Source organism: Urocitellus parryii, chromosome 8, assembly GCF_045843805.1.
Source record: "Urocitellus parryii isolate mUroPar1 chromosome 8, mUroPar1.hap1, whole genome shotgun sequence".
NCBI lineage: Eukaryota > Metazoa > Chordata > Mammalia > Rodentia > Sciuridae > Urocitellus > Urocitellus parryii.
This window is the reverse complement of record NC_135538.1, coordinates 28,983,073-28,998,106: the sequence shown is the minus strand read 5'-3', so window position 1 is coordinate 28,998,106 and position 15,034 is coordinate 28,983,073. Positions and strand designations below refer to the sequence as shown.

At 31.4% G+C, this 15,034-nt stretch overlaps 1 protein-coding gene across 1 annotated transcript in view; it reads right to left on the bottom strand.

Annotated features, from left to right (window-relative positions):
- Positions 1–15,034, bottom strand: part of Ahi1 (Abelson helper integration site 1) — a 141,677-nt gene that overhangs the window by 107,119 nt on the left and 19,524 nt on the right. Inside the window, exons 5-10 of the mRNA XM_077801475.1 lie at positions 13,275–13,456; positions 8,155–8,374; positions 6,900–7,092; positions 3,951–4,046; positions 1,616–1,801; positions 316–468 (exon numbers count right to left, since the gene is read on the bottom strand). Coding sequence (XP_077657601.1) covers positions 316–468; positions 1,616–1,801; positions 3,951–4,046; positions 6,900–7,092; positions 8,155–8,374; positions 13,275–13,456 — 1,030 coding nt within the window. The remainder of the gene's footprint in view (positions 1–315; positions 469–1,615; positions 1,802–3,950; positions 4,047–6,899; positions 7,093–8,154; positions 8,375–13,274; positions 13,457–15,034) is intronic.

Genomic DNA, 15,034 nt, shown 5'->3' with positions numbered 1-15,034 from the left:
AGGCTTGGCAACTTAATAAATAAAAAGAACTGAAGATGCAATTTAGTGGTAAAGCATCCCTGGGTTCAATCCCTGTTCTACAAAATAAATAAATAAATATACAAACAAATGAATGAATGAATAAACATCTGCTTCACCTGTGGTATTTTGCTATAGTAGCCATAGCAAACTAATATAACTTCTCTGGTACCCAAATGAAAAATCTACTATACATATAATAGGAATTCTATTATTTGTCAAATGGATTAATTAAAAGTCTAAGATTAAGGTAATAAGTAAATATCTAAATCAATCCAGTATTATTAAACACTTCACCTGCCCAGGAAGTCGTTTCCATTTTACTACTTCCTTTGAATCTTCTAATCCAGGTTCTGTGTCGACTGAACTTGATTCACGGTGGCGTTCACAATACACTGGTTTACCTTTTTCCTCCTGAAGTGCCATCATAGAGCGGTAAGATGGTTTTATCTAGACATGTATAGAAAATGAGAAAATTTATATCACATTCATGTTTCCTAGCAAAAAAATATGTATATTATGTATATATATTCACATTTATACATATATATTGCTTTTAAAATATGGAGACAAATATCGAAATGTTTTATAAAAGGCAATCCATAAAAAAATTATGCTTTTATTTTTTCATTATTTCAAGTAAAAGTTCTATAATCAAAAAGTTTTAAAAGTTTGAATGAAAAAAGTTGATTCTAATGGTTGCATAAAATGGTTCTAATAACCTTGTCCTTTCATTTTCATTTCCTCATTAATACCTATCTGATATTTTACCATGGCTATGATATACTATGATATCTACATCTTATTTTTTTTAAATGACAAAACTAATTTTATAAAAATAAACAAAAAATATATAAATACATTTATTTTTAAAATAAATTTAAAACCCTTATTTCTTAGTGATTTAACTCCATTCAAACCAATTGACCATGTGGTCAAAGTATATAAAATCAGCTACAGAAAGTGCAACTGACCTGAAAGATTATTTTATTAAAAATAAAATTTTGGGGCCTGGGGTTTTGGCTCAGTGGTAGAGCACCTGCCTCGCATGAGTGTGGTCCTAGGTTCGATCCTCAGCACCACATATAAATAAATAAAATAAAGGTATTGTGTCCATCTACAACTAAAAATATTAAAAATAAACAAATAAATAAATAAAGTTTTATTTGGACACGTCACATCCATTTATTTTTTGATTGATTCCATATCTATATTGCTACATTTACACTACAAATTCGGGTAATTTTGAGAGAGATTATATGGTCTATAAACTCTAAATTATTTACTATCAGGCCCTTTATAAGAAATATATTTCTCATAATTTTAAAATCATCCTTTCATTTTAACTAAAAAAACAACAAATTTTAACATTTTTTCTAACACTGAAATCTACATTAAAAACTTAAAATTCATTTAAGTATCTCTCTGAGTATTAACCATTATTAACCATAAGCTTAATATATATCATCTCTTCAGGCATTTTCCTATTATAAAAATCCATTAAAAATTTTGAGACCTATCTTTTTAAAACTGGAAAACATATCATCATTTAATTTCAACAATAGAAGGTATACATTTGTATGTGCTATTAACTTACACAGTCTGGAACTTTCAATCCTCGCACAGTTACATACAATGTTGAAGGATAACGATTTCTTGGACATTTGGACCACCATTCAAAAACCTCAACAACATTTAATTGAGATCGAGGTTTAGTAGGTGGGTAGTACAGTTGCAAGCGAAGTTTTGAATTGATATTTGCATTTCCATTGGCTCCCAGTAGCTTAAAAGAATTCATATAAAATATTACTTTCACAGAAAATAAATAATACAATAAAGCAATAATATGTAGTCAGAAACTCTTTTATAAATGATCAATGTGGCATGCTGAAATTTCTTGGATTTATAAAGCAAAGGAAAGAACATTGACATAGTTGGTTAAGTACAGATTCAGATTATTTTTGAATAAAGGTAAACCAAATGACAGGTAAAATATTTTTTCAATAGCCCCCTTTTTATCTGTACAACCACTTCAGAATACAAAGCATTTACATTACTGAACCAGATGCCACTCTGCACAAAGGAGTGATCAATACATATTAAAATACATATTAAACAGAAACAATTTCCCATTTATTCCTTATTACTATTTTAATGGTTAAATTATTATGTTTTTAAAAAGTCAACATCATCAAGATACTTAAACTAATTCAAACAAATCATTATATTTTCCCAATATTTTAGTTCATCTTCTTAAAATGGTCTATTTAAAGAAACCTACTAAACAAAATGAATTAAGTAAAGATTCTTATTAGAAAAATTCAAAAATCTCACCAACTCTTTCAATAGAACACAACTCTAAATAGGAAATCAATTATTTCTTTGCAATGCTAAGGCTTAAAACCAGGGCTTCACACATGCTAGGCAATTGTTCTACCATGAACTATATCCCAAGCCTTAGGAAACATCTTTTTAATCTTTGTGTCCTGTACAAATTAGGAGTAGAGTGATAGTTGTGAGAATTTACATTAGCTTGGGCACAGTATGAAGGTGACTTAAACCAAAAGAAGAGTAGTCAGTGAGTGCAGAAGACATATTTAATAACATTTACTGACTGATAACTTGAAACATTAAAAGAGTCAAGAAAGACTCCAAGGGAGTACTGTCCAACAGAACTTTCTATGATGGTGGAAGTGCTCTACACCTGAGCTTTCTAGAACAGAACCCACTAGTCACATGGGGCTACAAAACACAAGGGGCTGTAGAACCAAATTCATAGTTATATTTAATTTTAATTAATCTAAACTTATCTAGTAACAAGTGGCTTGCAGCTACCAAAATGGACAGTATAACTGGGAGACTGGGAAGATGGCAGTATTACCAACTGAAAAAAGAAGAGAGAAAATGGGTAAGAGATTAGTTAGGATGTTTGTTCACTCTGGGGGAGTCTGAGATATCTATTGGTCATTTGAATTAAAATGTCCAGTAAGTAACTGCATTTGCAAATCTGAAGGACAGATAAGGAAAGTGGGTCCAAGAGAAGTGAATTTAAGATGAAATCAAAAGTAGGACATCAGACTACTGCAAGAATTTCCTATGTGGATCTTCAAGGATATACAATTGCTCCCATTCTACTCCATTCTTCACATTGATCAAAGTAATCTTTCCAAAACATGGTTCAGATTGTTTTATCCTTTTGTTTAAATCCTGTAATGACTTCCTATTACTTTTTAAAAATTTTATCATGGCTTGAAAGTCCTATGTAATCAAGACCCTGTTGACCTCAGTAACCTCTTTATGCACCATTCTTTCAGTCTCTACTCTCCAATCTTAGCAGCCTTTTTTTTGTTGTTGTTGTTGTTATCTGAATAGATCTTGCTACTTATAATAACTGGATTTTTGCATACACTGTATCCCTTTCCTAGAACTCTCCACTCCGCTGCTCCCACCTAGGTAGTGCTTCCTTAGGAAAGTTTTCCTGATCCCACAGGATTCTTGCTTCATAATCCAACCCATAACTCTTCACAGTATTTACAAAAATTAATAATTACCTATTTAGTTATTTTATGCTTGCTTTTCTTATTAGAATATGAGGTCAACAAATTTGTCTTCTTTAAGTCTACTGACTAAAACAGTGGCCAGCACATAGAAATGGCTTACTGAATATCTATTGAATTGAATAAAATTGGCAGGGTCATATATATCTTACTTGGTGCTGCATCCCCAGGACCAAAAAGTAGAAGTGGTACAGGATAGGCAATCAGTAAATATTTAAGACTCTTAACAAGTGTCTCCAAGTTTGTGTTAACATCACTTTCATGATGCAATCTTCCTTTAAGTTCTAACTCCTTATATGAGACTAAACTGTCTAGGGAAAAGCAACCAAATCTGGAGATTATTTTAAATATGTTTAAAATGAATGAAAAACATACCTTAAGAAATGCCCAGGCAATTTTCCGAAAGCCACATTCTTGGTTTTGAACCTCAGAGTTATTCTTAATTTCATCCATGCTTAAAAAATCAACAATCTGCAAGTAAATTCCAAAAATTACTTCATAGAATACTAGACTATCTAAAATTTAATATTTTCTAATAAAATATTGTTAAAAATTTTAAAAATTTAGTTGTTGATAGACCTTTGTTTTATTTATTTGTGTATGATGCTAAGAATTGAACCCAGTTGCCTCACCCATGCTAGGCAAGTGCTCTACCACTGAGTCACAACCCCAGCCTAATATATTATTAAAAAAAATTTTTTTTAAAGAGGGAGGGAGGGAGGGAGGGGGGGGGAGAGAGAGAGAGAGAGTTTTTTAGTTTTCAGCGGACACGACATCTTTGTTTGTATGTGGTGCTGAGGATCGAACCCGGGCCGCACGCATGCCAGGCTACTGCTTGAGCCACATCCCCAGCCCCATATTGTTAAATTTTTTTAAAAAATCATTTGAATATTTAAAAATGTGTTCTTTATATAGAGTAAAATCATTTTTATCTCATTTCATTCACCTTTGAGTTAACTCCACTATTGAGGGTTCATTTTTTGGCCACTTTATCTCTTATCTCTTATTAGTAAATCTTTTATTAAGATTTATTTTAAACCTAAGGCAAAGAGTTAATTACCTCAAATATTACGGCTATGCCAACTACACTGCCCTGATCATCATACATTGTACGCATTTATGGGAATGCCACAATGTAACCCATAAATATGTATAATTATAATGTGTCACCTAAATGTAAAAGATATATTTTAAATAATTACTTAAGTGCAGTCTAGGCACAAATACACCAGGCATAAAATTCTTAAGCTTTATCATTTAATATGTATCAGAGCAGACTTCAAAGGGTTCATTATTTTAAAAACTCAGGACATTTTTTCTGAATCCTTGCTTGGATCACCTTCCTGAAGTTGGGGGCTTTCTCTCTGGATACATGTTATAATTAGGCTTCTCAAGAGATTTCTTTCATACCTTCATCTTATCCATATATTAAATCTCAGGAATTTGCTATCAACCTGCCACAGAGATTGTATTCTAGGTACTTGTTAGAGGCTATTGCATGCATTCATGGTTATCAAAAGATCAGTTGAGATATTAAAACTTTATAGAAGACTGCTTAAACATTAATATGGATTTCATCCATCCCTCTTCTTTAGATTCTTAAATCTTTTTTCAGATATAATACATGTCCAGTGAAAAAGCACTGACAATATAGAAAAATACAGAAGGAAAGTAAAACAATTTGTAATCCAGACCTACAAATAACTACCATTAGCATTTGGCTTATACAAATGTAAACCTTTTTCTTTGCATTTCTAAATATATGTAAGCATGTGACTACAAATACCACACTCTTTTGCAAACTATTTCATATAGCATGTGTTGGCTATATCTCCATGTCATTACAACCTATGAATATCATCATGTTAATGGCTGCCTAGACTAGTCTACCTAAAATTCTGTATTATAAAACAAAATAAATGTAATAAAAGCCATAATTTATTTAATCAAATCTGTTACTGATTAAAATTAGGTTCCTTAATGTCTCTCAAGTTTTTGCCATAAACAGAGATGAAATAAATATTTGCATATACATCTTTGTACACATGTTACTTTCATTTTAGGATAAATATCTTGGAGTAGAATAACAGTTTTAAAGACTTCTGATAAAGATTATAAAATTTTCCTAAATAAGCTCTTCAAAAATTGAAATCAGCAGGCAGGAAACACACTGTGGTAAAACTTAAGTAACCAAAATTGATAATCCAATAATCTATCATTCTTATACCTCTTAATAATTAAGTGATTATAAAATGACATATAATAAATCACAATGACTAGTTTCTTTCTTTCTTTTTCTTCTTCTTTTTTTTTTAAAGGAGTGGGATTTATTCAAGTGTGAAGTATAGAAATAGGACTCTTGCAGGGGCTAAAGAGGATCCCGTTACGGGTTACCCCCAAATCACAAGTTTCTAGAACAAAGAAAAAAATTCCTTGAAATACAAATTAAATTTCTTTTTAAAAAATTAGAAACTTTATATACATCACACATAACATAATCATAGATGAAATGATAGAATATTTGTATTATAAACAAACATAAATAATCTGAAAGTCAAGGATCATAAAAATAAGCCACTCTACAAAATGAAACATCAGCTCCAGTCATGCCAGGCACCTTGTTCCCATACTAAAATTTTCCAGTTTGGTTAAACTGGAAAGGAGGCTTTCTCTGTTTCACTTTGCTAGCAGAGAGAGAAGATAAAATAGAGAAATTAAATGTGGTATTCAAGGTTGAAATTATCATCAAATATAAATTACCTAACTTAAAAACTGGAGTAACTTAAAGGAAATCACTCTTGATATCCTTTTCAGTGGGGGGGGGGGAGGAAAAACTTATAATTACAAATCCGCTCAAAGACTATCTATTTTATAAATCTTTCTCTGACTACTCTGACCCTTCACTTCACATCTAATAAGTTCTTCATCATTTTTGGTTATATATGACATTGTATTAGTTAACTGATCTATGTATGTTTCTTTCTTTTTTTTTTTATCCAGGTGGCACACATATTCTTATGGAGTCTGATACTCAGTTAAATAAGCTTATACTATGTAAATGGAGGACTGCACTCATACAGATAAGATTTATCACTTTAGTTAACAATCATGAGGCTGCTGTAAGGATTAAATGATGTCACAGCATAGGTCAAATGGCTAACTTCTTGCACTGAAAACTATCACTGTTTTATCTGTACCTTCACAGCATACTGCACACTACTTTGTTGAATTACTGAACTACTTACCACTTACATTTAACAACTTATGTTTGCACAATTAAATATTAACTAAAATTTAGTTTGAATTGTTTAATCCAATTCATACCTCAAAGAACAAGATGACTTTAGGACTCTCATCAAACTCTCGAAGCAAAGAGGGAAAATTTTCATTAAATATAATTTGTTCTTCCCATTCTGGAAGTCTTGATTTTAACTGTTTAAAATCATAAGGCTGAGTCATAATAGGAAGAATATAATCCACATTCTCTTTTTCATAGTAAGATGACACGGGTCGTTCACTGTTCAAAGAAAGACATTTCTGTCAACAAAATTCATAATTTTTAGATGAGAAAAAATTATGATACACAACCAGAAATAATAAATCATAATACAAAAGGAAAAATTATTTTCATAGTCCATCTAGAAAATTATAAATTCATAAAACTTTAAAGTAAAATATCTATTATTTTGCATTTATATACCATCAGTTTTCACAGAATTATAGGACCATAAAGTGAGACATAATTATACCTTCACTATATAGTGGAAATAAAGCAATTCCTTCAGAATTTTTAACAAATTTATGATAAGATAGCACAATAAGTTAATATAAAAAAGGGACAGGGCCAGGAGTGGTGATGCATGCCTATAATCCCAGTGGCTCAGGAGGTTGATGATTTCAAAGCCAGCCTCAGAAAAAGCAAGGTGCTAAGCAACTCAGTAAGACCTTGTCTCTAAATAAAATACAAAATAGGGCTGGGGATGTGGCTCAGTGGTTTAGTGCCCCTGGGTTCAATCCTGGGTACACTAAAAAAAAAAAAAAAAAAAAAAAAAAAAAACACAATTTTTGGAGCTATCACATTTTCTTTACAACTGAATAAGTGAAAGCCCTTTTTTTGACAATTTTCATGTTTTCCGCCACTGCCAAATTTCTGAACAAATAATTTTTTGAATGTTAGTATCATCATCTATTTTATTTACCTTGTTCTTTTACTTGGCCCTCAAGTATGTATTGCCAATAGCAAATTCAAGATTCATTTACCTCACTGAAGGCAAATGACAGGTAACATATTAATTTTAAAAAAAACTGAGTTATACAACTAGAACAGTTACATGCAATATAAGATGATTTTCAAAGTTTTGTGGCATTAATTAGCTTGGGAGAACCTCTTTTACTTGAAATGAACAAATGTTCTCCAGTTCTTTTGTGAAAACATATTGATCAGTTAGATGGTAGATGAACACTTAGAACTAGTCGACTACTCTTACACAAATTCATAACTCTATTTCCATTGACAATACCAACTTCTACTGCATACAGTTTCAATGTCAAGGATTAGCTGCATTATTAAAAATATTACCTATCGTCTTTCTTGACATATTGACCAGTATTCTCATCAACCACATGAATTTTTACCATTGGGTGAGAAATCATAAAATCTGATTTAAGTCGATCAGTTCGGTGAATGTAAACTCCCAAGACAAGGTCATCATCAAGCAAGCATTTGGGATAAACTGGACTATCGCGGCTTGTTATTTCATGAACACCATCACCATCAATGTCTTCATTATCATCTGAAACTACATGTATAGAAGAAAATCAATGTTATAATTAACTAGCCTCATATTTGAATTTACATATGATTTAAACCTTATGATCTATGATTATTTCACATGCTTAACAAAGGAACTTCAAGGGAAAAGAAGTAAAGGCCAGAGAGCAGCAGAGCACGCATAGAGTAAAATATATTTACTAATGCATTATATTATAGCAGGGTGAGTAATGTTTTTTCCCAACAAGCACCAATAACAAAAAATGAGTCGAAACATAATTTTATCTATTTTCTTTGTGTAATATATTTCATTCAAATAATTTATAACTGGAACTTCTGTTTTTGGGTAGAATGTAGTAGGATGCAGCAAGTCAGTTCTTCAGGAAAAAAAAAAAAACAACAACACAAACAATTGCAAAAATCTTATTTTATAGACCTTAGAAAACTATAGTAACAGTGTACTAGATGGACTAAAATTCCAGAGAGAGAGAAAGTGGGTGTGTGTGGGGGGGGCAAAGACTGACTCAGTCAGAGGTAAACAGACAGAATGGCAGCTGCTTTTGTCTCTGGAATATTTGCTGACTCAGGGTGTGTGCTGAAAATCAAGATTTGGTCCATGCAGAAAGAAGTTCACCAGCAAAGTTTTCAGTGGTTTCCTGTGAATAAAGCGATAAAACTGGAAAATGGAGAAGCCTTAAGCACATGGCCAATTTGCCTCACAAATTGAATTCTGGGAGGGTGGAGAGGTAGTGAAATCTTCTGGTGGCTAGGTGGTGCTAGCAGAACATATCACACTAGGGGAAAAGGTCTGAAACAAAACAGGCAGGCAAAGAGGAAAGCCTAGGTTTGGTCAATTTTTAATGGATGATAGAAACCCATAATAAAAAGATAACTAAAAAATCAATTGCTGCTCAAAATTGAACAACAGACTTCTAAATAATATATAACCAAATAAATTAAAATAAAAATACAAAAATTTTGTTTGGTTGAATAATAATAAAGATGCAGAATGTCAAAAAATTTTAGGGACACAGCGTAAGGCAATACTTAGGTAGAAATTTAAAGTCTTACATGCCTATGAGAGATAGACTAAAATCTTTCTTATAAAATTCATCTTATAAAGCTAGAAGTAAACAGCAAATCAAACCCAAAGAGAGTACAAAGAAGGAAATTATACAAATAGAAGAAAAAATAGTATACAAATGTACAATAAAAAAAATATCAAAGCTACAGGCTGAGTCTTTGAAGACTCAGACCAAAAATCCTTGAGTGGATCAAAAATTGAGAAAAAAACAAAAGACAATATTATGAATGAAAAAAAAATGGTACAACCTTCTTGATGCTATACACATTCAAAACTTGAAAATTTGAATTAAGTGGACATATTCCTTAAAAAATATATCCTAACAAAGTTGCCAGAAGAAATAGAAAATGTGAAGACTCTGATATGTAGTAAAGAAACTAAATCTGATTAAAATTCTTCCTATAAAGAAAATCTTAGTCTAAAATATTTTATCAATAAATTCTTCTAAATATTTAGAAGATATATTATCAGTAAATTCTTCTAAATATTTAGATATTTTCTTCAAAAACTGAAAAAAATGAAGCATTTCCCAATTCTTCTAAGACAACCAAAACTTTTATGTCTAAATTCAGGGCATTTTAAGAAAGGAAAAGTACAACCAATCTCACGACCACAGATATAAAAATACAAAGTAATGGCAAGCCAAATCAAAAAAGAGATTTGGAGGGGAAAAAAAAGAAAATCCATCACAACCAAGTAGGTACCTTCAATCCTCCCAGGAACACAAAGATGGCTTAATATTTAAATAACAGTTAACCAAAAAAAGGTGAAATTTATTTGATCATGTTGATCACTTACACAAAAAAAGGTGAAATTTATTTGATCATGTTGATAAGATGATCACATATGTACCTGACAAAATTCAAAATCAATTCATGATAAAGAAAAATAAAAGCCTTCGCAAAGCAGAAGTAACTTCCTTAATCTGATAAAGGGTACAGACAATTCACAGCAAACATCATACTCAATGGTGAAAGAGTTTTCTGTCAAGGCTGGTAAAAAAAAAAAAAAAAGAATACTTGTTTTTGCCACTTCTGTTTAAGACTATAATAGAAGTCCTAGCCAATGTATTGAGAAGAAGAAAAAAAAAAGAATAAGATACAATAACTGAAAAAGCAACAATAAAACTACCACTACTAACATATTAATGATCATACATGTAAAAAATTCAAAATAATCTAAGAATAAACTATTAGAAGTAATAAATAAATTTAGCAAGATTACTGGGTACTATGTTTAAAATTTAAGTATATATGAAATAAGAAACAAATTTTTTTAAAAAAATGCCTTTTACAGTATTATTAAGTATACTTGGAATAAATCTACAGAAAGACTGCCAAAATTTATAATATTATCAAGATAAATTTTATAAGAAACAAATACATGGAAATGCATGCCAAATTCATAGATTTCAAGATAAATATATCTAAAAATGCTAGGTCTACTCAGAGAGTTGGTATATTGTGAATCTTTTAGATTTATCCAGTTTAGATCAAAACTGAGCTTGGTTGGCAGGACTAAGGTGGATAGGAGGAGGGAAATTGAGACATCACTTGTAAAATTCACATGGAAATGCAAAGAGTAAAGAATAACACAGATAATACTGAAGAAGGAAAAAAATCTATAGTACACTACTAAATATCATGACCTATTATAAAGTTATAGTAATTAAGGTATTTTTTTATATAAACTGTCTATGTAACTGAGTAGAGACTATAAAAACAGATCCACATTTAACATAGTCTTGTTATTTATCATAAAATTGACACTGCACTATAAAGAGAAAAAGGTAGTCTTCAGTAAATAATTACTAAGTCAATTATATACTCATGTGGAAAAAAAAGTCTTGATCTAGTAGTTAAATTAAAAAACAAGTGTTTAAAATGTCTTGATCTAGTAGTTACATTTAAAAACACTTGTATTAAATTAAATTTAAAAAACACTTGTTTTTAACTACTAGAATCAGAAAATATCAATGGTATCCTCAAATGACTAAAAGCCATAAATTCTAAAATTGTCTATTTTCGTCCCCAAAAAATCATACACAAAATCAATTCCAGATGAACTATAATCCTAAGCATGAAAAGTCAAACAGGAAAACTTTTAGCAAAACATTTTCAGAACTTCGGGAAGATTTCTTAAACAAATCACAGACAGCTCTTAACCATCAAAGAAAAAAATTAGGGAAACTGGGTAATATAAAAATTTATTTTTCAAAATTACCAATAAGAAATAATAAAGCCTAGAGTGGGAACATATTTGCAACTATTTGTGTATATTTATATCTGAGAAAAGATTCATATCTAGGTATATAAAATAGTGTCACAGATCAATCAGAAGACAACAATTATTTTGTTTTAAAATGCAAAATAGAAGACTTGAACAAATTTATAAATGTGAAATCCAAGTAGTTAATAAACATGAAAAGAATCAACATTACTAGTTTTAATTGGGATCAGGCTAAGGTCAAGGTTAATTGGGATATATATATATTATTATATATCCATAAGAATGATTAAAAATTCAGAGGTCTAACCAGGTAGACACCATGTACATGCTGGTGAAGATGTGGAGCAACTAGAACTCTCAAACACTGCTAGTGTCTATTGGTAAACCAAGCAGGGAAAATAGAAAGTAATGATTAGAGCAACAATATACATAAACTATGACACAGCAACTCCAAGACTGTGCTCAACAAAAATGTATATATATATGCTCACAACAGATGTGAACAGAATGTTCCTTTCAGCTTTACTTGTAATTGCCTAAAATCAAAAACAACTCAAATAACCATCAAGAGGTTAGGTAAGTTAACTGTGGTATATTTACACAACGGAAATCTACACTGTACAAAATCAAGAACTGAGAATGTATAAAGTCAACTGTCTTTACTGCTGGTATAAATTTCAAAAATAACACTGAGTTAAGAAGTCAGGCACAAAAAGCACCTTTATAATTTTATTTGTATCGATGTGCAAAAATGATCTGTTAGCAAACAGGGTAGTGGTTATCTCTGCAGAGCAATAAAGTGAAAGGGGGCCTGAGGAGGGTGTCTGAGGACTAATAATGTTCTGTTTTTTGATTTAGACAATGAGTTTATAGGTAAGTTCAGTATGTGAAAATTCACTAAGAAATACACTGTGATACATATACTTTTCTGTATGTATATTGTGCTTCAACAAGTGTTTTAATTTAACTACTAGAATCAGAAAACATCAATGGAATCAGAAAACATCAATGGTATCCTCTAATGACTAAAAAACCACAAATTCTAAAATTGTCTATCTTTGTCCCAACGTTTTACCAATTACATCAGATTGGGGGAAAAATAGAATAACAGGTAGGAAAAGGGCAAGAATATACAAAGAAAAAGGAAAAAAATCAGAAAATGTAGACACAGAAAGCAAGAGTGGGAAGGGAAATTTGGGAGAGAGCAGTTGAATTAGCTGAGGAACCAGGGGAACGCCATGTTTAATACAGGGACACAGCCTGAATATCTGAAATATTTTTTTACTGTTGACCATTTCTATCTTTCACAACAGAGTCTTAACCACTTAGGGACTCTAAACTCAATGGTTTAAAGAAGAAATTCTCTATGCCACAAAAGTAATGACAAAGTCTGTATTATTCTAGAGTTAATTAAATTAAGAACTCAAAATGACTCAAGTAATACAAACCCATCACAGCAACCTATAATTACAAATGATAAATCAAGATAAATCCAGAACAAGTACCAAATATTATACATGTGATTATTTTAAACTATATCTTTAGGCTTAATTTTAAGAACTAAAATTCCTAGAGTCAAAAGCACACCATTTCTCATTTAATTAGTGTAACAAACCTGCTTTAGTCTTCTTTTTTGTCTTTTTTGGTTTGGACTTTGTGTTATCTGGCATGTTATCATCTGCATTTTGTTCCACTGAGCTTATTTCATCATCTTGATGAGAATCTGAAGTAATGTTTCCAACTGGCGAGTACTTCTTTTGTTCATCTTCAACTGTGTCATCAGAGATGTTCAATGTGCTGCAAATATAAACCAAGTACAAGAAATTACAAATATATTAATATTATAATAATCATTATTCATTGTAGAACAGAGTGAATGGTAAACAGAAGCAAGGATATGTTGTCTTCTGCTGGAAGATGCATGTATTTTCTTATATAACAATCAGACATCAAACTAGGTATTATAGGGACTATTTTATGCTTGGTGAGGAATTATATACCCCAAGATCAACACATCGAGCTCTAAACCCCAGGGGAAAAAAATGAAATAATCTTTTATGAGCAATAGATCTGTCTTACATAGGACCACTGATGCCAAGTAAATAATTAATGAACTTCTAAATCACTTCGGGTAAAGGCAAAAAAAAAAAAAAAAAAAGCATTATAAGTCTGTTCTGTTTTCAGGAGGTTTCAGATAAATAACTTTTGGTTTCTAGGTAAAAACTAATTCTGTGCGTTTTCCAGTGTGACTATATTTTCAGAAGGCTATCATTAAAATAAAAATCTGCATCATATAAACCAATAAATGATAAGAAAGAGCAGCCAAGAAGTATACCAAGTTTAAAGAGAAGCTGGCCTATGAAAGTTTGTTTGCAACTATTTAAGGATAATAGCTACCCTTTGCATACTATCGTCATATAAGACATGGTTTTAATTAAAATTTGTGAAATAGTTCTACTTTATAGTAAGAATGGCTTTCTAGCTCTACATCAAAAAAGCTATGAAAAAGGAAGATTCACTGTATTTACAGTATTTTTAGCAGCCCTTATGATTCCTGTGTCTTCATAATCATTTCTTTGTATAATCCCCTTCTCTTTAAGTATGAGAAGTAGTGGAGTCACCCAATACTACAATGAGATCTTAAACAGACTGTGACTTCTGTCTTGCTCTCACTCCCTTGGATCCCTTGCTCTGGGGAAGCAAATGGCCACACTGTGAATAGCAAACATGGAGAGGTTCACGTGGCAGGGCAATGATGTCTGGCTGAAAGCCAGTCAGGACCTGAAATCTGCCAACATGCATATGACTGATCTTAGAAGTAGATCTTCCGAGGCCTTCTAATGGCTATGTCCACTGGCAGATTGTCCCTATCAAGACCAGCAGTAGCTTTAGGCCCAGCTAACACTCTGACTCCTGCCTGTGACAGACCCTGTGAGACTCAGGGGCACCCAGTGAAGTTATTTCCAGACTCCTGAAACCACATAAGTGGTTTGTCGTTCTAAACTGCTATGTTCTAGGGTAATTTTTTAATGCAGCAACAGGTAACTATTGTAGTATATATATAATATATATTATATATACTAACATATCCCTTTAGCAAACTGTCCTTCTCTTTGTTACCACTGGTCCATTAACTTGTGATAAGAGGGGAATTACTTTTAGCCGAGAGCTTTAGAGGAAAATGCCCTGGAATGCCAAGGAATAGTCATCTACAGAATGTTCCCACCTTAAGTTGCTTCTAGATGACTGCAGAAAAAAATTATGGCAGGTAAAAGGCATTTTTTAAAATCTCACTGTTTTCTCTAAAGAGAGAATCTATAAATATAAATATACTCACAGAAACTCAAATGATATACACAAGTATATATGTATAGT